General features: G+C 36.1%; 1 protein-coding gene across 1 annotated transcript in view; it reads left to right on the top strand.

Moving 5' to 3' along the window:
* Positions 1-27,621, top strand: part of DAT (Sodium-dependent dopamine transporter) — a 188,216-nt gene that overhangs the window by 98,020 nt on the left and 62,575 nt on the right. Inside the window, exon 3 of the mRNA XM_081770816.1 lies at positions 22,084-22,218. Within this exon, the coding sequence (XP_081626942.1) occupies positions 22,084-22,218 (135 nt within the window). The remainder of the gene's footprint in view (positions 1-22,083; positions 22,219-27,621) is intronic.

Consider the following 27,621-nt stretch of genomic DNA (forward strand, 5'->3'; position numbering starts at 1 on the left):
AAACAGTTGTCCCGAAGGCTAATTGGTGGAAAAGCTCAGCATGGCAGAGGGAACAGCAAAGGCTCGAGAGTCGAGGGGGAGGGGAAAAGGATCTTTCCAAAGAACCGATCACTATAAGGCACAAAAAGGAAGATCCTTCCGGTGCACGTAATGATTATCAGTGCTCACAAAGAGAACAGCTGAAGAATTAAAGGGAATTGTGAAGGGGAAAATAGAGCGAAATGTCCCTTTGTCATTTTCAGCTAAAAACACGAATCAAATCTCTTACACTCTTTTCTTTCCATACTAACTCCCTCTCCGAAATAAGGGGAAGTAGAACTTTCAAAATGTACAGGCTGGCGTATCACTAATTTCCTTGAAAGCCTTTAGGGAAAGAAAAACAAAGAATTTAAATTTTGACCTCTCTAAGAAAACTTCGTTCACATGTATACACGATAAATGAATAAATAAATTAAATCTTCCTTCAAGCAATGTTCTATCAGAGCAAGCAAAGTGTTTGTTTTATAATATTATTTTTTAATGGTGTTAAATCGATTCACTTGGCATTATATACATTCAGTGGCATATTTAGGGGCGGCTATCGGGATCAACCCCCAAAATAAATTTGTTAGTTTTTCGCGTTCCACGAACAAAAATAATCCTTTATACCATTTTTAAGAGTTTCATTGACTTTCCATTTTCTTATGCTCTTTGTTCAGAAATAGTACTCTATTTGTCAAATGTCATTTCGTGTAAGAACTGCGTTCTTTTTTTTCTATCTTTCGTCTACTCTTCTGTTTCTTTTCCTTAGTTGTTACTTTCTTTCGTTTTTCCTATCATATTTTCGATTGTTGTTAGTTGTGATTCAGGTCGGCCGTCGTTTGCACACCAACTAAAACTGCAATCAGTATATTTCACAGAGCTCCTTCGTGGCTAAGCGGTTAGCGTACGCGCCTTTGGCATGGCAGACCAAGGTTCGATTCCCGGCGGGAGCTCATGTGGTTCGGATTCCACGTTAATCAGTAGGTTCACGTCTCATATAGCCTCGCTGCTGAACGGGACGTTAAAATCAACTCAACACAGTATATTTCAGCTTCAACTTGTCTCAACATTTTCTTCCAGGTAAAAACGTACTCAGACAAAACTGAATATTTCCATTTTTTTTTTCTAAAATGAAATCGGTTAAGTTGAAATGAGATTACAAATATTCAACGTGTGTTTGCAGGAGCGTCATTTCAGATTTGTCTGGGGGAGGAGGTTAGATCCTGCACCGACATACAAGTTTCCTAGTACAGTATATTAGTAGACATTCAATTAAATATATTTAATTCTCAAACTCAGATGGGCAATTTTCCCCTCCCCCGCTTCCCCGTGTTGTGAATAGCTCCTCGAAACAAAATCCTAAATACGCCAATATATACATTTAAACTATTAATTAAAAACAGCAAATTTCAAGTAATAAGTAATGTCGAGTTTTCAAATGCATAAATGTCACCAGAACATGAGCTACGAGAACTGATCGAAAAAAAAGGTTAGAAAGCATATAACTTTTGTGTTATTCAGTCTAACTTAATGAAAAATTATTTGTAGATTAATAACGTATTTATCTTATTGAGAACTTCGAATTCTGACCATGTATACCCGAGAAGCGCACATTTAAAAACTGGCAATTCGTCTGGAAAATTGGTCAAGAGTAAGTAGATGCGAGGCCAATGGTATGGTTCATATGGGCCAAAAACACTACACTACTGACATTCATAGGAAAATTGTGGAGATATAGGAGGAAAGGCTCAATTTCAATGCAACATGTAGCGAAGTGGTGTCGTGTGTTCAAAGAACCAATCGGCATTGTTAATGACAAGCCAGGACACAGCTGTAGTACCAGTAACTCAATCCCTGAGGTGAACTGTGCTCGTGTGGACAGAAGACCACGCTCAATATCAGTTGAGCTGGGACTTCCATATGATATTTTGCAGAACATTGTGGTTAATGTCTTCAAGCAGTGGCGGCTAATGTTAGTGTTGCAGCGTTGCGCAACGACCAAAGTATTTCAAGAAAAAAAATATTTTTATCAATAGTAGTAAAGAACAGAAAAATACTTTTTAATACTCGCATATATACACTTAAATAACATATTTTTTACTTCTGTAACTGTCCGTTCCGTTAATCCATTTTAAAAAAACAAAAAATAATCCGTCACATAATCTTTAATTTATATTGTGTTGCAGCGAGCATACAACGACCAGATTCCTTCAGCGTGGCAATTGGAGCGAATGTTAAGTCTCCTTTTCCCTATCTCAGAAGTTAAAGGGACTGGTCGTTGCAGTGCTTCTGCAACACAGCACGATTTCCAGTGAGCGAGAAGGTTTTTCGCGCTAAATAAGATTTCTAAATTTTATTTCACTAGCAATTAACAAATGGAATTTGTTTTTATGCATTCATATGTTTAAATTACAGGACCATACTGAAGCAAATCAATATAATGACAATAAAAAAAAAAGTGATTGCAGAATTACAAAATAAGAAAGAAAATATCTAGTAGAGCAGAAAACAAATGAAAGTAGACTCGCATTTACAAGTTAATTTTTAGCTTATATTGATAATGAAGGCTTCTTCCACAGTAATTTGTGATTCAAATATTAATAAGTCAGTATGTAGAATCGCCCCCTCCCTCTGTAGAAGCCTAGTATTTTAGTTTATACATATTTCTTTCATAAAATAAGTATATTTTATACTCTTGATTTCCACATAAAAATGTATGATGGGGAACGCCACATTGAATTTGGGACTAGTTAGCAATGTTCAGGGGCGTAGCCACGAGGGGGGTCCACCGGGTCCGGACTTCCCAAAAATTTCGAAACTTTACTAACATTTGTAGACTTTCCTAACGAACTATACTTGTTTAACAGAGAAACGATTAGGGATGGTATCGAGACGAGACTTTGTACAGTCTCGGTCTCGTCTCGGTTTAAAAATAGCTGTCTCGGTCTCGGTCTCGTCTCGAGTCAAAAATCGCCGTCTCGGTCTCGGTCTCGTCTCGGTCAACAAATGCTTGTCTCGATCTCGGTCTCGGTCTCGAGGGCCAAATCTCGGTCTCGTCTCGGTCTCGTCTCGAAAGTCTCGAAATAAATAGGTGAAATTAAAATTGTAAAAGTATTATTATTGTAAAGTCTGTCATTTCTGCTTCTTATTTTTGGCTTTATTCTTGACTTAGAATTATAGTATGGTGTACTTCTTCAGAGCTAATTTGCCTTCCATGCGTGTGTTCCAGTTTCAATCATCAGTGTGTATATCATATCTGAGATAAAATTCCAATAGTAACCCATATTTCACTTTCAGCAAAAGACTTTCTCATATGGCCTCAGTACTGCCTATACAATTAAACTCTATTAAATTAACTTCAGTACTATATAGTAGTTTATTTCCTTCCTTAGAATAAGAATTGTTCAATACATTCTAACTTATAACGCAACACATAGCAGCATGAATGTATTTAATCGTACCGAAATTGAAATTTTACAATTTCTCATTTATTGTCCAATACATTTTGTTTTGACTGTCATTTTAAAAGCATAATATAACGTTCATTATCTGAACAAATAGGGTAAATTATTACTACAATATATTTTGTTTAAAATTGATCAAATGCTTTATTACTGTTTCACATCAACGTGTTTAATTGACACCTTATAACACGAAATTCCTGAACTTTGTGGTGGGAGCTACGGCACTCATCTTTGCTATGTGTGACCATGGGTTGCATCACGAAACAAGTTAGATTCAAAGTCAGATGTTTCGCATAGTTCGCGTCTAAATTTAAGTACATTCTGTTTCTTATACAAGTTCCTAAAGTTGTAATGCATTACATACGCATACGTATATCCACTGCCGTAACATAGATTAAACTTATTCCTGGGCTTTTAGCGGTGCATGTGATCTTTATTCGAGAAAACCAATTGTGTGTTCATTACGTTTAAATTTTATATTGATTGAAAATTACTTGCGAAACATAAACATACATATTATATAAGTATATAGGTAATTCGAGCTAGCTGTATCTATTTTTTCTCTCTCGCCAAAACAAGTGACTATTAACTTTCTAGTTTTCTTTTGTATTCATTTTCTTAGTTTTGCAGCAACATGAAGTATTAAATAGTCAAAAATATTTTTTTTTTCGCTGTATGACTCGTTAAATTTTGGATCCAGTTTTATCCCACCTTACCTAGTAAATTTATACAGTATATATCTATATCTATATCTATATCTATATCTATATCTATCTATCTATCTATCTATCTATCTATCTATCTATCTATCTATCTATCTATCTATCTATCTATCTATATATCTATATATATATCTATCTATCTATCTATCTATCTATCTATCTATCTATATATATATATATATATATATATATATATATATATATATATATATATATATATATATATATATATATATATAAAAACATTAAGGGTAGATCAAATTGAGTTAGAATATTTTTTTTAATAGACTATGTTCTTTCTAGTGGTGTAATAATGTAAGCCTAAAGCCACCTTACTACTTTGTAACTACTTAGTATAGTTTGAAAAACAATATTATAGATCTTAGTTAAGGAACCGGTTTTTTGCTTCTCCTGTAAAATTACGAAATTATGACTTGGTTTAGTTTACCTCTCACGTCTTGATATAAAATCATCACCATCATCATAATCAAGCATTATCAATCCACTGCTGGATGAAGTCTTCCCAAGTTTTCTCTACAACTATCTAACTTGGGTAATTCTTTTCCAGGTTACTCCCCAGTGGTTCCTGATTTTGTCACAATTTCTTGTATGCGGACATTTCCTAGGCTGTTTCTGTCACGTGGTATACAATCTAAAATTGTTTTTGTCTATCGATCATAATTTCGTCTTGCAATATGTCCATAAGATTTTCCGATCTATTTTAAACATTATTTCATTAGTACCAGTCATTAGTTGCCAAATAATTCATTTCTATATATTTGGGCTACAAATAGTTCATATCCTCTACTTTTGGAGCACAGACACGCTACTTTTTGATCTTCGGATCTGGCAACACGGACTCAATTATTTATATCAACACAATGTAAGAACCCCCATTTGCTGTAATGGCTAGTACGATTGATTTTGGTTCGCATGATCCCGAGTTCGATTCCCGGTGGCGGTAATGTTCAACGACCGAAGTTTTTCGGATTCCACTATGATCAGTAACTCAACGTCTCCTTTAGCCGCCCTAGCATAATCGTAAGACGTTAAACTAAAACAAAACAAACCAAAAATCAACACAATGTGTATTACTAACTGTAAGTCTTTGAATAATTGCATATAGCTATATGATATGGATCGAGTTTGAGGTGGTTGGTGGTCAAACTATAACAAATGAAATGCAGTTAGGGCGTAATTAAAATTTTAATAAATCAGTTTTTTAATCTAAAAAAATACACCAGGTCTAAGGCTTAGGAAGAACAACTAGTGCTACTGAAAAGTTGTCAGTTACGTTTAATTTCAGTTACAATTTGATTTTACATGTATTGCTGGAACGAAAACTTTGACATTAACATTATAAGTAGCCCAAAGACTATGAAAAACATCGTGTTTTGAAAACATTCTTACATCATTAAACAAATTACGAGTAATTTAAAAATATTTTGCACTTTAGGTACGTTATTTGCACTATATTTATAATAATATTTAGCAATTTATTTAAGTTCGCAACACTGCTTAAAATGATGTAACTGCGACTTGTTTTAATTAAAACTACTGAACACTAATGTTATAATGTTCCTGCCATTTAAATTATTAGAGATCTCCAAAATGTTGATGTTAGTGATATGTATTGTCCTTTGTTACACTGAATAAGATGTGCTTTTGTGGTTTAATTTAATATCTAAATTAGAAATATGTAGAGCTCTTTCGTGGCTAAGCAGTTAGCCTATGGCGTGAGAGACCCGGATTAGATTCCCGGCGGGAGCTCATGTGTTTTAAATTCAACGTTAATCAGTAGGTTCAGTCTCATATAACCTCGCTGCTGAAAGAGGCGTTAAACTCAATTAAAAATGAAATGAAATTTTTGAGTTTTACGTCCCACGGTTATTCCGGTTAGGCTAAAGGAGACTGTGATGATGAGAGAGGAATGAAATGGTGGAATGAAGAAAGTGGGAGGTAACGGGAGAACCCCGAGAAAACTCACGCACTAAACTAAATTAACTGAACAGAAATATGTAATATCAAACGTAGTGCAATTTGAGAAATTACAACTTTATGTTGCGTTGGCAACATTGCTTGTTTATCTAGTGGTATTGCAGAGTATCTGGAAGAATTTCCCGTTCCATATTTCACACAGCATGTTAAAAAAAATCAGCATTTTTAATATATATGACTATTACTAGATGAAATACCCATTTTTCGCATGGGACCAGTATTTGGAAGTCAAGGCCTGTGGGAGTATCACTATCTCAGCAACCGCGAAAACTACTGTATGTATTTGACACTAATATCGGTCATTTTGTATTATTTTTACATGTCTGGGTACCCCCTCCCCAGCAGATGAACCCCGGCCCGCATGCAGTGGTAGCTGAATTTGAAAGTCATCGCTAATGGAAGTGACACCATTTATCTCAGCGACCGCAGAAACTATACATTTGACACTAATATCGGCCATTTTGGATTACTTTTACATGTCTCGGTATCCCTCCTGTGAACTCCGGCCCGCAGCTGAATGCGGTGAATTTGGAAGTTAATGCGATCGGAGTTTCACCATTGATCTCAGAAAACGCGAAAACTATTTGACACTAATATCGGTCATTTTGTATTATTTTTACGTCTCGGTACTCCCCTCCCCCGCAAGTGAACTTCGGCTCGAATGCACTTGTAGCTGAATTTGAAAGTCATCGCTAATGGAAGTATCATCATTGATCTCAGCGACTGCGAAAACTATGTATTCGACATTAATATCGGTCATTTTCTACACTCCCGATTTAAAAAAAAAAAAAAAAAAACGCTTCTTCTTGGTCTGAGGCCTGGGACATGATACTTGTCACTCAAATTTCGTAACTCTTGGACTCTCGTCTGGTCCCCAGGCCGCACACAGGCAATCAGAAAGACAGGCACGCAGACACACAGACAGACAAACTCTTCCTTTTACTTATATTAGATATCTATACAGGCGAGGATCCAAGGGGAGTGTTAAAAGGGTTATACACATTGGATAAAATGTCAAACTATGGTTTAGCCCCTCCCTCGATTATATCCTTGATCCGCTAGTGAATATATATATATATATATATATATATATATATATATATATATATATATATATATATATATATATATATATAAGTGTGTTTGTGTGTGTGTTGAGAGAGGGAGAGAGAGAGATGACTATACACATCAGCAGTGGATTTTGTTTCGGGAGAGGCTTGAGAACAAGTAAGAAATATTTGTGTTGTACGTGCAATGCGAAAAAATGATTACAAATCTATTTCGGGAGAGGCTTCAGTCCGATAGCCATCCCCTAAATACGCCACTGAACATTAGTCAACCGTTCCCATATTACCTAATACAACAACGAAAGAAATTTTGAGTAAAGGTCAATTTTAATAGTTTTCTATATCAATATTCGAGACGAGACCGAGACTTTCGAGACTGACCTAAGTCTCGTCTCGGTCTCGTCTCGATTTATAGAGGCCCGTCTCGGTCTCGGTCTCGTCTCGGTAGATAAAAGGCCGTCTCGGTCTCGGTCTCGTCTCGGTATATAAAAGGCCGTCTCGGTCTCGGTCTCGTCTCGATAATTCGAGACGATACCGAGATGAGACCGAGACTAGTCTCGGTCTCGGTACCATCCCTAGAAACGATTGATGTAGGCTAAATATTTTATTTTACACCTCATCATGTACTCTCTCTTTTCTTAAAAACTTGTTAAAGCATTTTTTTTGCTAAGAATATAGGTGGCAGTTATTACTTATCGTCTTTTCGGATGCAGAATAAGAAAGGTATATATTGCATAGACGTTTCGAACCCCTCCCAACGCACATTTCTGGGTGTAGAACTGGCAGTGCTGTTTGTTTTGATGTTCTTCGATTTTTACCTTCTGTTAGGTATACATGCTGATCCTACATCTGGCGGGTTTCGAGGTTTCCTTTCCAGAACATATGACATTGATAAGCATTGTTTCGCCTCATGTGGAAGTATATTGTGTTCATCGTGCATTGCGTAAACAACCAAGACGGATGATTTGGAATGTAGTTTTTTCTTTTACGCACATGTGTGTGTGTGTGTGTGTTGATGTATGAATATGTGACATTCGGAATTCATATACCAGTACCTCTTTTGTATCACTGTTTTGGTTTTTATTTATTGGATTTAATTTTATTGCGTGTGCTTTAATTCTGTAAATAACATATAAATTCTGAATGAATTGTATACCGTGACTTCTGTAAATAACTTATAAAAAACATTGACCAGCTTTCAACTGAGGAAAAACTTGCAATTAAGGCTTAGACAAAACGAGCAAAGGACAATTCAGGAGAGTGTTCGAAAAAAAAAAATCCAGTTTAAATTTACAGGATGTTTTATGGCAGTAATGTTGTTTGCACTAGACAATATTATTTTGCACGAGATACCGTTATCACAAGTCACCTAGTGGCTTTCCGTTTTCAGCCGTTTAGAAACGCGAAAATAAATGCCGATTTTCAAAATGGCTCGATATCGAAAGCAGATAAGTGAGTCGTGATAACGGTTTCTTATGTAAAATAATATTGTCTAGGGCGCTCTTGTTCCACATTTCGATTATCTTTTATCTATTTGAAGATATCACATAATTACTGTAAAATTAGCGGTATTTTAATTTCGTCGGGATGAAGACTCTTAAGTTATTACAACAGTTTGTGTTGTTTGACCTAAATTGTTCTCTTCTATTTCGAATCTACTTTGTTACAACTTAAAACTGTTATGTTGCATTAGGCTATCATTGACAAGAAGTAATGCTAGCGAACAAACCAAACGGGAAACTATGCAATGAAAGATTCTGTGTATGTGTGCTACTACCGTGGAAGCAGTCCCACAACCCTTGATATTTCTCCGTTATTCTGTTAGACGAATTGATACAGTCTCTTGGGAAAAGTTCCAGTCTATACCTATCAAAGCAGAATCAAATTGTCTCAGCTTAACAGGTAACCATAGTAACTTTCTCGAGATTGGAAGATTGAAATGGCAGCTCCTCTTAGGAATGAGAATAAAATCTTTGAATTTTCTTGTTATTGTTCATCTTCCATACTTCTTTCGCAGTAAATGTGCGTATTTTACTTTCCCTCGGTTCCTCATTAATATGTTTTCAAGGTTAGCAGATCAAAAAATAACTTTTGTCGTCTTTAGGGCTGCCAACCGTCAGGTATTTTACCGGTCAGTTCGGTTTTTGACCTCCTCTGTCCGGTGTCCGGTACGACCTCAAAGCCGAATCTTAAATATCTGGTATTTTTTCCTCTCACTAATCCTATTCTCTGTTCTATTCAGATTATTTTGGAGTAACGAAAGGAATCGTTTGTCGATGAACATGGTTAAAGCGAAGCTTATAATTTGCTTCGATATCAACGTGTCGTACACGGAATTTACTGAAGAGTTGAAGCAGGCACGTAGCCAAGGGGTGGGTCTGCCCCCCCCTTCGGAACCAGAAATATAAAAAAATTAAGGAAGGGTGAAACAAAAAGAAACGAGAAAAAGAAGAATCAGCGTTAAAAATATAAAGCTACAGCATGCGTTTGGTTACTCTTTCTTATGAGGAGCTTTGTATGGAGGAAACTTGGGGGGGGGGGAATCAAGTTGAAATGGATATTATTGTAACGGAGCATTCCGAATTCCGTCTAGCTCCATGCTAATCCTATGGACTACAAATGACTATCGATAACCGGTTCGATCAGATAGACTCTCAGAAGAACTTAAGAAACTCGGAAGATTATATCTTGTTCAATACTTCTGGTTATGTTCTTTTACTCGAGATTCTTCATAGTTCGTTATTAAAATACTTATTAACATATCCTCACTTTATTGTCCTAACAAACCAATATGGGTATGTTGCCAGTAAACTAGTTTAGATTGATCGAGCCCCTGGTGTGTAACCAGAGTATTTCATGTCATGTCCCCTCCCCCCATTACGAAATCCTGGCTAAACGAACCAATATATGTTTCCAGTAAAATAGTTAGAATGATTGAGTCCCTGGTGTAATAACTAAAGACCGGATGTTTAGGCATTAAAAACCTGGAAAATAGGCAGGCAAATAGGCACTTAAAATTTAAAAAATAGGCAGTAAAATTGGCACTAAACTATAACTCGAAATAATGAAGATAAATATTCAATACAATTAAAAAAGATTCAAGTCATACATAATGTTCAAAGAATATAAATACATACCTGTTTGTTAATATCTTCTTTTACTGTATATACAGTGTTTCAAAACAACACCGACAACCATTTGGGAGGTAATTCCTGACACCAAGATAAAAAAAAAAAAAAAGTATAGACCAACCTGGATTCACAAATGCTTCCTTTCGAAGTTATAGGCTGCCGAAAACATGAAAAAAATGAAGGTGCATAGCTCCCAAACTATGGGATCTACCGTAGTCGGGTCAAGACTTCACTTAAGAAGTAATATCTGCGCTATCCAAAAATCCACGTTTCAAAATCCTAAAATACGCAACAATTTTTATAGAGGGAGTTTGGCTACAGGCATATAATTTGAAGTACTCACCAACTACCTCTATAAAAACTGTTGCGGAAGCACCGCAGGATTCTGAAACTTGGATATTTGGATTCATTTTTTCATCTTTTCGGCAGCCTATAACTCCGAAAGGAAGCATTTGTGCACCCAGGTTGGTGTATACTTTTTGTCTTATCTTGGTGTCAGAAGTCACTTCCTAAACGTTGTCGGTGTGTGTATGCATGTTATTTATATTATATAATTTATATGTGTTCCCAATGAAGGCTTATTTTGAAGAAAATGCATAGAATAGGCAACATTAGGCACTAATGCAATTATTTAGATGGTGTGGGACGAAATAGGCAAAATAGGCAGAATAAAATTGGCTTAAATCGAAACTATAACCTCACGTACAAACTTATCATCATATCTTTGATCTTATCTTTAATATTAAAGAATAGACATTTTGCCTAACATCCGGTCTCTAGTAATAACCCTATGGTCACGGACCCCCCCCTATTACGAAATCCTAGCTACGTACTTGGTTGAAGGCAATGGAATCAACTGAACTTATCAAAACTGCTGAAGGTAAACAAAAGCACATTTCCAAAGAACGCAGCTAGCACTGCTTCATCTTCCAATTAAATAATGCATCCAGAACCAGTAAAAAATATATAGGCATTATGAGACATTACCAGCACCAGAGAAGCTGGTAAAACTTATCTTTCAAGTATATTTTGTGTATGCCATAATTATATTGCCAAATTGTATTTGCTTTTTCGCTTTAAATACGATGTGTTATTGATGGTAGGCTGTAAAAATTACATACATCGACTTAATCAAAACTGGAATAAATAAGTTTCATAAATGCTTCAAAAGTAACTAAAGCTATTAAATTCGATCTTCAAATCGCTCAATTTTATGTGAAGTAATCGCTTCCAGGTTGTTCAAATTTTTAACGATCGATGATGTTACAATCTTAAGAGGCCTCATCCCTGCGAAATTAAAATATCGCTAATTTTACAGTAATTATGTGATATTTTCAAATAGATAAAAGATAATTGAAATGTGGAACAAGAGCGCCCTAGACAATATTATTTTACGTTAGGTACCGTTATCACAAGTCACCTAGTGGCTTTCCGTTTTCAGTCGTTTAGAAACGCGAAGAGAAATGCTGATTTTCAAAATGGCTCGACATCAAAAGCAGATAAGTGAGTCGTGATAACGGTATTTCATGTAAAATGATATTGTCTAGGGCGCTCTTGCTCCACATTTCGATTATCTTTTATCTATTTGAAGATATCACATAATTACTGTAAAATTAGCGGTATTTTAATTTCGCAGGAATGAGGCCTCTTAAGAGTATACGTACTCCATCAAAAGTTGGCAACCTAATCGTCTTTCAAATTTTGCTGTACTTAAGACAGAGCGTTTCGTTGATAATGAGTGGTTGATTGGACTTTAGCATACCTTTTTCAGCATTGAGTTTTTCCAGCTGGTTTATTGACTAGCACAAACGCTTTTGGTCCAAGGGTTCCTTATTCGATTTCCGGTTAGAACGCCTTGAAAGCATTTGAACGCATTACAGTAGGTCGAAATCCACTTTAAACTGTAGGCGCACGTCTCATATAGCCACAATTCTGAAAAGAACAATGTACTCTAATCCAGTAGTTCTCAAACTTTCCGATAACGCGGACCCCTTGTGCATTCGGAAAATGACCCGCAGAACCCCTGTTCATTCTGAGACCTCTTTGCAAAGCTATCTGAAATATCACATGGTATTAAAACTATACTGATTAGAATTACCACGGACAAGAAAAAGATCAAGAAAAATATTTCAATAAGTAATTTATTCTAAAGATACATGATTATTTCCTACTGAACGAAATTTCAATTGAAAATACAAGAACTTTCAAGACTATATATATTATATATAGTCTATAGTCTATAGTCTATAGTATATATTGTATATATAGTCCCTATTATATATAAAGGAAATTCACTTGATAAACAATGTTCTCAAATGTGGGATCACTAATATGAGGAATGAAATTCTGTTTTTCCATAATTGCACTGAAATCCGGAATAAGTTTTGTCACCATTAATCTTAGGTCCGATTCCACATTACAAAGATTTAGCTTTCAAACTTTAATACTGCAAAGAGAAAAAAAGATCTGTTCACATAAGTAATTGGTAGGGAAAGGCATCAAATGTTGCACTGCCTTTTTTAGACAACTCTTCATAATCACAGGGCAGAAATTTAGTAAAGTAGGAAAACATTTAAATTTACAAACGTAGTTATAATTTCTAATGGTTTTTTTTTTTAGTAACTGAAAAGAATACTTCTTGCATAACAGCTATGAGTATCATTTTATTATAACACATTTCAATTTTTAGGCGTCGCAAACCCCCTGTCTATGTCCCACGGACCCTCAGGGTTCCGCGTACCCCGCTTTGAGAACCACTGCTCTAATCCAACCAACATTTTCAGCGTTGAGGCTATATAAGACGTGGGTCTACAATTTGAGATGGAATCCGAACCACCGTAAAGCGTTCAAGTTGAAGCCTCTCGAATATGGAAACTTGTGCACCACAAGCGTGTGTGCTAACCACTAGACTTGGATTTACCGCAATGTTCTCAATAAGTTGTAGGATAAAGGTCTAGAAGCCAATGAGAACTATTATAGGAGAACATCACAGCCTTCAATGTAAAGCACACATTTTATACTGTACAAGAAAGTGGCGTAAGTATGACATACATCAAATGATAAAAATGTGTCTTAACACCATTCTGCTCCAGAGTAAATGGAAACTGTACGAGTAATGCCAACCAAATTCTCTTATTGAGAATGGAATAGCCAATGAAGAACGCTGAAACAGACGATTAGAAAATCAGGATCTCCGAAACAATTCCCAGACAACCCCAAAATGTCTGCTATGTCATTACTCGTGTAACTTTACACTGTCCTACAATCCTTCAGTTATATAATATTCTGATTGACACATTGTATTTCTACGTTTCTGTTGTAACAGTTTGTAGAAAGTTATGTTTTGTTTGTTATTATTAATAAAATAATCAAAAACTCAAACGATTAAAGAACTAATATGGTTTTTCTTCACTTTTTATCTATATATTAAAATGCTAGGTTTATATGTTTGTCTCCAAAGAAAAGTTTATATGTTTGTCTCCTACCCTCACCCCTTACTGAATTATCGCTCATACACGCTCAAAATTTAATATTTTAAAATTCTGATGGGGGGCGTTCAAATAATGTGAAAGTTCTTGGATACTATGTAGGTGTAAATGTGATTTTTTTTTTAAAAAAAATCGATGCTTCCTTTTGCGTGTTGAAAATCTCAAAAAATCGTTAAAAAATTGAGGGGGGGTTGTCGCTGATTTTTTGTTCAAAATGTTGTAATACTTTTAGGTCCACTGGATTAATCAGCCTCAAGTTATGATAAACGGTACTTAGAAAGTCATTCAAATATGAAACTTTTACCATTGGTACGAGCAGTAGTTCATTTTTAGGTAATATTTGTCATGATCCCTTAGACGGTTGTAATTAAAAATACTTTCATTAAATTCAGCAGGCCCGTATCCAGGGTGGTCTAGGGGACGATCCCCTCTAAAATTTTACTGTCCCCTTAAAATGTTTACGGTAGGTTTTCAAATGAACTATAATATGGTGATGAACTATAATATAGTTGGATTTGGCCCCCCTAACTTCTACCGCTCCCCTACATTTTGGGGCTGGCTACCGGCCCCGAATTCAGTATCTTCAAATTAATATAAAAAGCACAATTAGAAAGGAAGTGGGTAAAATATCGGTCTTTTTCGCCCATGGTAGTCATAAAAAGTGAAAATGATCATAAAATCTAAGTATATCGTATGAGTATAAATTCAAAGCATTAAGGTGGATCACTAGGTGTTTCCAGTGCTATGCTAAACGCTGCGTATATAATGTGGCGTTTCCAGATAGTGTCGAGTGTTTACTGCTGCCAGATAATCAAGGAAGTAATCATGGAATTCTGCTTGGATACTTACTAGAAAAATTAGTTTTCGACCCTTACCGCAATTGTACTTCTCGAACTGCAGCGCTATAATCCAGGAATTTCCTTATTGTGACTACTACAGTAAACGTACAAATTTGGCAACAACGCATTATGGCGTCCTGCACAAGTTTCGTCTCAAAAATCTATTTCCTTAATTGTAAATTAATATTTAAATAAAATATGAAACACAACACGAAAAACGGTCAAACATTATATCTATTTCGTAATAAGATCGTTACTTTAAAATACTTTACACACACAAATAAACATTTCGTAAAACTGAGCACTTCTTGTAAGAACTTACAGCAAGTGTCATCTTGTGTGCTCATTTTAAAACGAATAAAATATTTTCTTTTATTTGTTACATTTTTCGATATCAGGAGACACAACCAAATGAATCAGTGTCTTGTGCTGTAGCTGAAACATTACTCTATCTTATAATACAATACTTATAATATATAACGTTTCGTTGCGCAGTAGTTAAGGCAATGAGCTAAAATATGTACTGACTTCCGGGTGGTGAAAGTTACTTTTAAAATCTATAGTTCGAACTAGATGCAAATTTGAAAAAAAAAAAAAAAAAAAAAAAACGGTCATAAAGGGGATGGTAAGAAATTTTTACCGGTCATCGGCTTGAATCAAAATTACAGCAACATTTCCGGCCAGGCCGGTGAAAAACTGGCCAGTTGGCAACCATATCTATAATATGATAATAACTCATACTAAAACCGTGTGCATTTTTTCTGAAAGAAGTACTGCGTTTAATGTATGGACTCGCAATGCAAGATAATTTTTCTCACTGAAAAGTATTGGTAATACATTATATAACTACGTATTCCAAACCAGAGTTGACAAATCTGTTTTGCAGAAATTTAAAGAGTAACGACGGAACAATAAACAACTAATTTAAACTAAGTAATTTCTACCAGAAAAAAAAAAAGAGATTTGTTTCGTTCTTTGATAATTACGAGAATTTCTACAGGTTTATAAAACTGAGTTCCTTTATTTCCTAGTACGAGCTTACTTTCATACAGTTATTTTGCTCTTACTTCTTTTTTTAACGTTTATTTTGACCTTTTTGAGTTGAATAAGACTTAATTTGTCTCTTAGGAATCTCGGACAAGGAACTTAAAGTGCTCTTCAAAGACTCGATATTCATTTGTTCTTGGAAGTCGTAATCTTATTTAATTAGCGAGAGCCATGCCGTGTGCCTCAACGCCACCTGGCGGCATTCAGAAGTAATACAGACATCCCGCTTCGATGAAAAACGTCCACATCTGCTGCGAGCGAACTGGCTGTAAAATGAAAATCTCTCAGTTCTAGTACATTATTATCCTATAAAATTAAATTTAGTGAATTATTTATGTTTGCGATATACGCTTATACGAACGTGATAGCGTATTCTATGAGCGTTATAGTCTTCTATGATTTTCTTCCAGCAACTGGCCAATTTCTTGTGCTAAATATTATACTATATTTAATATCTTGTTTGTGAAGTTGCTCAAAGAGAGAACCTACTCATATGAACAATATAAAAACATACTCAAAAGGGAATGTTGGAGTCAAAATCTCCCAACTTTCAAGTTTACAATATAGCATATCATTTTAAGATTTTTCAATTCCCTCTGATAAACACCCTCTCTCTCAATCTCGAATATTCGACAATTCCCTTTCTCAACGTAACGATTGGAGAAATATTTACTAGTACATATAGGCCTACGTCACTGTCAGGAGCAATCACTATTAGAATTACGTGGAGTCACTGTTTGGAGTACTGTGTCACTGTTAGGAGCATGCACATTGCTGTTTAAAATATGTGTGTCACTCTAAGAAGAATTTTGTCACTGTTAGAAGTATTTTGTCACTATTAGGAGTATTATGAGACTTTTAGGAGCATACACATCAGTGTTTGGAGTATGTGTGTCACTCTTAGTAGTATTCTGTTACTGAGAGGAGCATGTATGTCACTGAAGTGTGCGCTACTATAGAAAAATGTGCCTCATTATTCGGAGCATGTGCGTCACTCTTAAGATTACGTGAGAGTCACTGTTTGGAGTATTGTCACTGTTAGAAATGCGCATTACTGCTAAGTATTCTGTGACTGTTAGGAGCACACACTTCAGTGTTTGGAGTATATATATCATTATTAGGAGCATGCACGTCAGTGTTTGGAGTATATATATCATTCTTAGGGGTATTGTGTCACTGTTAGGAGCATGTACGTTCACTGAACTATGTATCACTATAGTAATATATGCCTCATTGTTCGGAATATATGTGTCACTGTCAGTGTCGGGTAAGTTACTTGTAAATATGTAACGGGCTACAAGTTACTTTACTTTTCCTTAAAATATAACGTGCTACTAACGCGTTACTTGTTCTACAATAGTAACGATCACCCCACTTTGAAAGTAACGCGTTACTTTAGGTCCGAAATTTTTAATATGTAAAACAAATATATTTCTTCAATTTTCCGTACTACTACTACTATTATTATTATTATTATTATTATTATTATTATTATTATTATTATTATTATTATTATTATTATTATTATTATTATTATTATTATTATTATTATTCAATATTCTGATGTTCCCCAATCATCGTAAATGTTTAGAACTATAGATTAATAATACCAGCCCTGCTATATTTTTTCATGTGGACAGTTACTTTCTGCGAAATTTGACGTGCTTTGTTCAGTTTATAAATGCAACATTGCACGTTCTGAATCGCTTTACTTAGATACATGAACATTTTCTTATAATGTAACACTGACTAAAATGCCATACTGCGTTGGAAAAAATGACTGCTTATTATTAGAGTCCGGATTTTTATGTAATATCAACCCCCTAAATATGTAACAAAAATCGCTTAAAATGTAAGAAATATGTAATATTATATAAGAATATGTAATATTACATGTTACATATTTATGAAAACTTAATATTAACACGTGTATGAATATGCAATGTTTAGACGAATTATGAAAATAAAAAGGAAAAACTACTACATTTTATCCTGCTTAATGCAAGTCTCCCAATGAAGTGAAATGCTTCATTGGCTGAGACATCCATACGTCACTGACGTGACTGATTCAGGTAATAAAAATCAGACGCGAATGAAGAAAGATGTGAATCGGCTAGAGAGAAACAGGAAAGCCCAGAGAAAAGCAATGCATACGGCATTTGTACGTTAGAAATCTCATGTGGTGTGGAGTGGTCCCGTTTCAAATCTAGAACCTTTTACATTAAATGCGCATCCGTCACCATGGCCCAATCTTGAAATGAATTAGTATACGCAATACAAAAATGTAAATACTAAAAGCAACTTAAGACGAAATGTATTGTTTTATATATATTTATTTCATGCAAGGAAAAGCAGTCTTATATCTTTTAAACAATACCAGCTGAACTAAGATTGAAAAATATTTCCACTAATGAACATTTCTAATTAGAAATAAAGTACTTACAAAAGATGTGCCTGCAGTTCAACTGCGTGTTGTTGCACAATGGGTTACAAGGTACATTTCCAAATGATCAAAAGTAAAATTTTGTCGGCGATCGGATAAAATATTCTTGTATGCAGGGAATGATCTCTCCACATCACATGAGGTAACAGGAGCGTATTTCAACAGGGGGATGTAGTTGGGGGAAATATCTTCAGCGGGGGTTCTTGTTTCACTACTGAGAATCTCACACACTGCCAATAGGCTGTCGTAACCCGGGTTTCTTTCCAGCACTGCATTTAGTTTCTTTCGAACTTTTTCTCCTACATCTCTACACACACCTTGCAACAGTCTCTTTGCATCCTCTATGATTTCCATGGGTTCTGGAAGAGGCCGCCCAACTGTCTCTAGCTTTTTAAAGCTTGTAGGTAGCCAACCAAAATTGCTGTCTATGTATGCGATATCACACGCTACTTTTGAGTCATTAAACAGTTTCTAAGCGATGCCAACTGACACAGCAGACTCCGATGGAAATGAATGAACAACAGGCTTAATTTTTTGAAAATGTTCATTGTAGAAATGTACTGCCTGTATCCAGTAGCGTAGCCAGGATGTGTGTTTGGGGGGGGCAAGTGCTCTTATAGGTATATATAGAAAAATTGCAAACAAAAAAATATATAAACATAAAAATATATATAAAACTACAAACATCAAAGTACGAAAGTACATTGTCGGACCTCTTTGGGGGGGCCCGGCCCCTCCGCCCCCCTTCCCTACGCCACTGCCTGTATCCAAGTACCCCATCGCGTTAGCACAGGCTCCGGAGGAAGTGGTACGTCTGGCAGTTGATCTCTGTAAACTTGAACACGTTGTGGCGCCTTAACAAACATTTTTTTTCGTGGAAGAAACTAGTTGATTTACTTCGCAAAAGTTGTCTCTCACCTCTTCAGCAACACGTTGAAGAGCATGGGCCATACAGGTGAAATGAATTAACTGAGGGTAAAAAACTGTAAGTGCTCTAGCCGCTTTTAACATGTACGCTGCACTGTCTGTATAGAGAACAAGGGCTTTTCCTTTATGAACTCTCGGCCACAACACTTTAAGACCATCACTTACAAAGCGAGCAATCGTGGAATGATTCGTGCGTTCCAGCAATTTACTCGCAATAAGATAGGATTTATATGGAGCATCTTCACTTAACTTTTCAATCACTAAATTTGTTACATAATGTCCCAAAACGTCAGTTGTTTCGTCCACAGAAATCCAAATATATGAACTACCTCTTTCTGCACTAATTGTATCCATAGCTTCCCTATAACAAACTTCGAGATAAACTTTCGAAGAGTCGATTCGTTAGGAATTCGACACCCGCAGTACTTCTCCAGAAAAGTACGGTATTTTGGCACTTGCACTTCGTACATGTTGTACTAACTGAGATTTCATTGAACATCCAATTTTTTGGTGGTCAATCTGCCCTAGGTTGTCTATATGGACGAGCCGGCTATGCTAATAAAGATATATTATTATTATTATTATTAAACCTTTTTACTATGAGTTCTCTGGTAAGAGAGACCCTAAGACTTAAAAAAAAATATAATAATTATCAGCAAGTTCTTTTCAATTGTGTACTGCCTTCTTTAAAATTATTATCTCTTTTTCTTCAATTTTACTTATCATTTTAATTCCCTTTTTATTCTATATATATGATTCTTCTTTTGACTTTGTGGGATGTCAGCAGCAAAGCAATTTACCTCAATAGAAATAACAAGGAGAAGACGTTATCCACGGCCAGTGCCGGATTAATCCGCGTGGATACCTCCGAGCTACTGGAAAAATCGCCCCCCCCCCTCCTCCAAAGAAAAAACAAAAAGAAGTAGCTAAGGAAAAGTAAAAACGGATACTCAACTTTACATTTCGTGGGGGCGGGGGTTTAGTCATCCAAGACTCCAACTGTTTCATTCCTCTAGAGACCAACTCGGTATTCATTAAGGCCCTTAAATATCATTCTCCAGGTGGGCTCTTGTACTCCCAATCAGCCTCTGATTGTAACTCTCTGCAGAAAAAAAGAACAATTCTAGTTGACTATTACGAGTGAGACATTTCTATTATTATTATTATTATTATTATTATTATTATTATTATTATTATTATTATTATTATTATTATTATTATTATTATTATTATTATTATTATTATTATTATTTTTATTATTATTATTATTATTATTATTATTATTATCTACAAGTACTTTCAATTGAGTATCGCCTTCTTTAAAATTATTCTCTCTTTTTCTTCAATTTTACTTCTCTTTTTAATTCCGTTTTTCTTCTATGTTTCATGCTACTACTTTTGTTGCTCTTTCGCTAACGAAATTTCGTTGGACCTTCTTCTTTGATTAACTGTCATTATTGTCGGAGACAATTCAATTGATTCCACAAAAAATAGAAGTGAAATAATAATAATAAAAATGTTCTTGCTCTTGCGAATGATTGATGATTCATATTTGACTCAAGTGGTAGAAATTTCTATATAAGTTTTATTTCGATCACACAATGGAATTTCCATGATCGTTTTGTTAGTACGTCCATCCGTTACTCCGCAGTTATCTCTTGAACGCAAGTGAATTTTTATTTATTTATTTATTTATTTTAGAATAGATAGCGAAAGCGATTGTTTTGGCCGAGCTTGTAAATGGTGTCAATCTGTTAAATATGTTAACGTGTAACGGTGATTTTCACAGTGGTTATCTAAATTCTATGTCTAGAGATTTTTTAAAATTAGAGGAGAGGAGACAGATTTTTTCATATTAAAAAAATTCACTTTTTTGTCTTTTTGTTATTTTTCTCCTTCAACTGCAACTTTGGTTTCCGCTGTTGTGAATTTTACGTACAATTAAGAGCCTGACATACTAAAAATAATACAAACTTTACCATTTTTCTTTTGCTTGTTTTTCATAAGTGAAAGGAGATCATGAAAATGCAACTTATCACAATCATAGATAATGTTATTCTACAACAGAAAATATGAACCTGAAGAATATTTAATGTTGCCATCCATATATATTACAGTGTTGCCAGAATAAACATTTCCCCCAAAATATAAGTTACTTCAGCGAGTAGAGGAACGAACTTAACTGCATTTAATTACATATCATGTTGTCTTGGAATCATGAGAATTACCTTTTAAATAATAGTTGTATTTAGTTTGTAATAAACAAAATAGTTTTAACACACAGTTATTAAAATTAAATAATAATGTTGATGGCAGCACTGAAAATTCTTCAGGTTCATATTTTCTGTTGTAGAATAACATTATCTATGATTGGGTTATTTTTCATTATCTCCTTTTACTTACGAGAAACAAGCAAAAGAAAAATGGTAAATTTTGTATTATTTTTAGTAAGTCAGGCTCTTAAGTCTCTCAATTGTACACCTACGATATAGTATATGCCACACATAACAGAGAACGCAATAACAAAAGCCTCTCTTATAGCTATAAGTTAACCGTATACAAGGGCGCCCATGTTGTGGTTTTCAAGGGGGGAGGGCAAATGTAAGCGAGGTTTCAAATATAGTTTCAAATTTCGCTATAACTAATGTAGAAATTCTATTGGGCTTTCGATATTCCCAAGTACGATTTTCTCTTAGGGGGAGGGCAAGCGCCTCACCTTGCCCCTCCCCCTTATGGGCGCCCTTGACCGTATACGCATTCAATGCAAGATTTAAATGTTCGATTTCCGAGAGCTCATGTTACTCATATCCCACGTTAAGTTGAAGATCCGTGTCTCTCATAGCCCCAATGCTGAAAAACACGTTGAATCCCTAAGCTAAGCAACCATACAGTAAGGAATTAAAAACATCATAATTTCTTTTTGTTTTTAATTTCAGGAGCGTTCCTTGTCCCCTACTGTATCATGTTATTCGTCGGGGGAATTCCTTTATTTTATATGGAGCTGGCGCTTGGACAGTACAACAGAAAGGGATCCATCACTTGTTGGGGTCGGCTAGTACCACTCTTCAAAGGTAAGTAGATTTATATATGAGTTTTCTCTTTCTTTTCGTTTCTTTTTCTTGTTCTGAAACGACACACTAGCATTAAGTCAAATACAAAAAATATTGTCTATGTTCCTTTTTCTTACGTATTATTCCTAGCCTAAATCTGGTGACATTGGAGGCGTCTTCAGATTTTTCGCAATCGTGGTCAGTATCATTGTTGGAAGTACTTTCATCTACTGTACAGTCTTTCGCTCTCCAGATTTCACTTATTCTTCGATGGAATCCATCTTCCAAAATACCTGGAGCAGCTTGACAACGATATATCTTGGCTTACCCGCGTTTTATGCGCGTATTAAACGTCTGTCCTGTGACGGGTGGTACCAATTCTGACCACAAAGATGATTTCATTCCTCTCTTCTTTATTATAGTCGTAACCACAGACTAGAATACATACAGACGAGCAACTTCCTATATGCGCTATTGAAATCAGTTTGCATCGTCTGTACAGCGAAAGAACCAATCAACGCTCTTGGTGTGGTGGGCCGGATCAGTTTCGTCGTGTGTGGATGGCGCTGCCATCGGTCTTCGAACGTGACGTCATGGGTTGTCATAGTAACCGGCGGATTGTTTTCGTTTGCTTCGCATTTCAGTGTTAGATGTAGTGCAGAAATATCAGATAAGCTAATGTTTACTTTCTCTTGTACTGTCTCTGGACTGGATGTTCCTTTCCAGCTTTTTTTATATTAACAGATTTTTTCTTTCTTTTAAAGAGTTCACTTTGAAAATATCTAAGTTCCGCGAAGTACGTCAAGAGGAAAAGGTGTTCCCCAAATGTAACTAAAGGAGCGAAAGAGTAATAGTTATGTTCGGAACTATCACGTAGGTGACGTCAGATGGACTTGTTAGTTCCGTCGTTGCGTGTTAGAAGTGCTACTGTCGCCAAGTTTCCAGTTTTTCGCTGAGTTTCTGTATATTCTAGTCTGTGATCGTAACGCTATATGAATCGTTCTCCAATCACGTAGCACTAACGGCTAACGGGGAAGACAGCACCTGACAGCGCGCTTGTCATTGGCTGCTGATAACTTCATGTCCTTGAAAGTGCACGGTGTTGCCACGTCACGCCAATAGGCAAATGTTGTCCAGCTGGGAACATTCAGGCATATGAGATAAATTGCAATAAATTGCAACATAGTGTTAACTGCATGTGCTTTCAGGTCAGCGAGGATACACAAGTGGGTTGGACCAAACCGGAAGTAAAAGTGGCGGAAGTATAGTGATATCTGACGATGCTACCTGAAATTACAAAACAAAATATTGTCATTTTGTAAAGAATTGCCATTTTGTAAATATTAATTGTAAAGAATTCTCCTCTCTCCTCTTTGTCATTTGGTAGAATTTGTGTGCGACAAAGAAAAATTAACATATTATTGAAGATTTGATGAAAATCTGTTTAAGAAGAAAGGGACAAAACTAAATGGGATAATAAAAAGAGATAAACAATAGTGATTGGAAATCTGTATGCACTATAGAAATTGAGAGGTTGTACTGTAAAAGCCTTCTGACGTGTAAGTAGGAAATTAGAACAAGGGTACCAATTACGAAAGACACTTATAATAAGATTGAAAACATATTTTATCTTTAGGTGATTAACCGGTTTAGGGATGCGCACGAGACAAGATTTGTGGCTGTCTCGTCTCGAAAATGTGCTGTAAAAGTAATGCCTCGACTCGAAAAATGTATATTTCTCTATTGGAAGAGCCGTGTCTCGACCCGAATTTTGTCAGAAAAATCCTGTCTTGACTCGTCTCGTGCGCATCCCTAAACCGGTTTACAAAAAAGAAAACTGTACAAATATTTGGTGTTAAGTGTTGCACCATGTGTATCAGGAATATGAATCACGAAAAATTGAGAAAAATCCTCAAAGGGAGGAGATTCCAGAAGAATGAACAAAATAGCCTAGTGAAATTAAAAAAAAATAATTGAGTAGAAAATAGTAAGAGAAAACGATCAATATTAGAGACATCGTGAAAGATATGAAATTAGTAATGTAAGAAATGTTAGAAGGTAAAAGAGGGAGCTAAAGTTTTCAGAATCGACTGAAGATTCACATACTGACTATAAGTAATGCTTTCGAAGTTGCTCATGAAGATGTTTGTTACCAGGAGTTATTAATTGAACATTTTAGCAAAAAAAAAAAAAAAAAAAAGTACAAAGTATCATATGAGATATAAAGTATCATATGAAAGTAACCAATGAAGTTCTGTCGCTTTTTTACCTACCACTTTCGAACATCAATATGTCACCTAAGACGTACCTGGAAGATCAAAAATAGTCCCTACAGCATAAACGACCTTCTGCCAACGGCCTGGAAGGTCATGGATTCCATTGCGATAGGACTTGGTGGGCCATGAAGGTATCAAGTGCATTTTGAACCTCTACTAGCGATTTGAACTGGTGTTCTCTAAAGTGATTGTCCAAGGAATGGATCAGGTGATTATCGGACAGTGCAATGTTTAGGGAGTATGGCGGATGAAATAGTGTTTCTCATCCAAGGCGTAGAATGGTGTTCCAGGTCATTCTAGCCACGTAGGGCTTAGTGTTGTCCTGTAACAGGAGAACCCATTTGCGTTTCAGAAATGCTGGCTCCAGATGTTTAGTTTTTCTTTTTAACACGGCTCAACTGCTGACAGTATACAGTTGCATTGATGCTCTGATCAGCTGGTGCCAGTTCCCGATGCACGACGCCGCGAGCAGTCCACCTAACACCCTGGAGGACCTTCTTCTGGTGCAGTGCTGGTTTCTGCTGTTTTGGAACCGGTTCATAGGATGGTAACCAATAATGACGGCGCCGTGGAGCTTCGTACAGGACCCACTTTTCAACACTTTGTCCAGAAATGGTTCCTTCCTCAACGGGACAGCAAACAAACACAGATGTCTGCTCGCATTACCTTCTGGCCCGGAGTCAAATCATGTGGGATCTATCGACCCAACTTGTAGTGCTTCCCAAATTGATGGAGGTGCTGCCGAATGGTTTCTCCACTCACAATGAATTGTAGTTCCCGTTCCTCACATGTCTGCCATTGTTCGCCTCAATTGCTGCCTGAAGATCTTCATTTTGTACTTGTTTGGTCTTCCGGAACGTGGTGCGTCTTTGAGTGTTTCGTCACCGTCTTTAAACTTGTTAAATCACTCCTACACTGTCCGCGTAGTCACAACACCCTTACCAAAGGCCTGGCATATCTTCTGTCACACTGCAGCGGCGTTTGACCCAGTTTGAACTTGTACGGCATACACGCTATTATGACCCTCTATGGAGGTTCCATGTTCACTAGGGATGGCCGGATCCGGATCTGGCCGGATCCGAAGAGCCGGCGGATCTGGATCCGGATCTCGAATCTCGGATCTGGATCCGGATCTCGAACCTCGGATCTGGATCTCGAATCTCGGATCTGGATCCGGATCTCGGGTCTGGGTCCGGATCTCGGATTTCGGATCTGGATCCGGATTTCGGATCTGGATTCGGATCACGGATCTGGGTTCGCAATTCAGATCTGGATCCGAAATCCGGATCTCAGATCTTGATTCTTATCCAAACCCACATCCCACCCAAATTGTGATAAACTTGAATATCAAAAATTCGCCGAAAGTAATTTCACGAGGTCCTGACAGTGAAGAAAACAGAAAATTAAGACGAATTAAGACGAATCACAAGTCTATTTGTCTCCTTCATTCTACACTAAAGATCAAATGCTTGCCTTACTTTAAAAAAAAAAAAAAAAAAAAAAAAAAAAAAACTGATTTGATCCGGATGAGAATTTGAATGTCGAATCTAGGCTCATCCGGTTGCAGGACCGAGATGAAATACACACATATTTATATTTGAAACCCGAATACAAAACTCGAATATTTAAAATTCCTCAATACACCTATTTCATTGACAGTTAAGACAAGTATTGACTAGTTTTTACGTATATTTATCTTGCTCAGTCTGCTCTAAATATCAAATGTATACCTTACAATTAGATTTAATAATTATTTAGTAAATCGCAATATGTGCACCGAGAATAAACTATGAATTTTGGTGCCCCTTATCTAGATTTGAAATTTCGGATCCATACATAGAATCAGGCTGAAAGATAAATATTTGAGATCTGGACACCGAAACAAGTGCTAGTACCAAGATCGTAGCCGTTTGTACCTAGGTAATGCGAGCGGAAGGCTTTGCACTAATTCCTCATGTACTTTGGGAAACACGAGAAACTAAAAACAGATAAATATATTTTTTTTTTTCAGGAGCAAGTCGCGCTTTAACATGACTTTTCATGAGTGTTGTGTTCAAATACGAAAACTGCAATGGTGACTTGTTTGAAATAAATGCCTTTTCTTTTTTAACAATAAAGTTAGGTACTTTCACATTGAATAAAATTTAGCAAAACACATTTCACTGATTAGAGTGCTGGTTCTTATGGAAGCTTTCACACTAAACCAAAGATTTCCTCATGCGGGTATCGGCTTGCTGAAAGACGTGGTTTATCAGGAAGTCGGCCAAGATTCTTTTGGACTTAGCCTAGATATAGACTGCATCTGGTCTCAATTACTTCCATACAGTATAACAAGACTAACCATATATAAAGTTGGTTTGAAATGATTTAAAATATTACTAATTGACCGATTTAAATATTCGTAAATCAGAAGAGATGTAAAAGTTAAGCGTTAAAATAAATCCGATAATTCTAATGCAACCTAATGATAGCAATAAAACTCCTTATGTAACATTTTCAAAGCTAAGATTAACAGTTATGTTCTTGAAAAGGGTTTATGGCAACATAGAATATTATAAATCCAATTATCATAAGTAGTACCTCTGACAGACCCGCATTTCACATCACCATCGCCCTTCATCCTGACAAGTGGGCAATTCACTTACCCACAATGACTTTTCAGGCGTTCCAGTGACATCAATATCTCAGTTTGGGTTTGGGATCATGCTTCGGTGAACCTTGACTATCACCATCAGCAGCTATTAGAGAATCAGAACTTATTTCTGTATTAGATAATGTGGGTAACTATAGCTCGTCTATAGAAGACGGAGAGCGTGGCTTCGGTGTCCGTGGTCATAGGTTCAAATTCCGGAGAGGCACTCAACAATTTCGATGTTGACCCAGCATCGTGAGGACAATTGGGAAGATATCTTAAGTAAGAGGTAGCGGACTCCAGTCTAGAAAGGCGGCATTAGGGACTTCGGGTGTCGATGCGTTGACTACACATCCCCACTTTGAACGTAAGCCCGCTGGTAGGAACAAAAGGACTGTAGTGCCAAGAATTTAGTTTGTTTTAATTATCATAAATGCCTTCTTTATTATTAAATTTTATCCAATATTTTCTTTCCAACTAGTTTGCGAAACTCAGAGCTAGCTACTTGTTTTCTTT

This window comes from Thermobia domestica, chromosome 9 (genome assembly GCF_964235325.1).
Source record: "Thermobia domestica chromosome 9, izTheDome1.hap1.1, whole genome shotgun sequence".
Classification (NCBI taxonomy): domain Eukaryota; kingdom Metazoa; phylum Arthropoda; class Insecta; order Zygentoma; family Lepismatidae; genus Thermobia; species Thermobia domestica.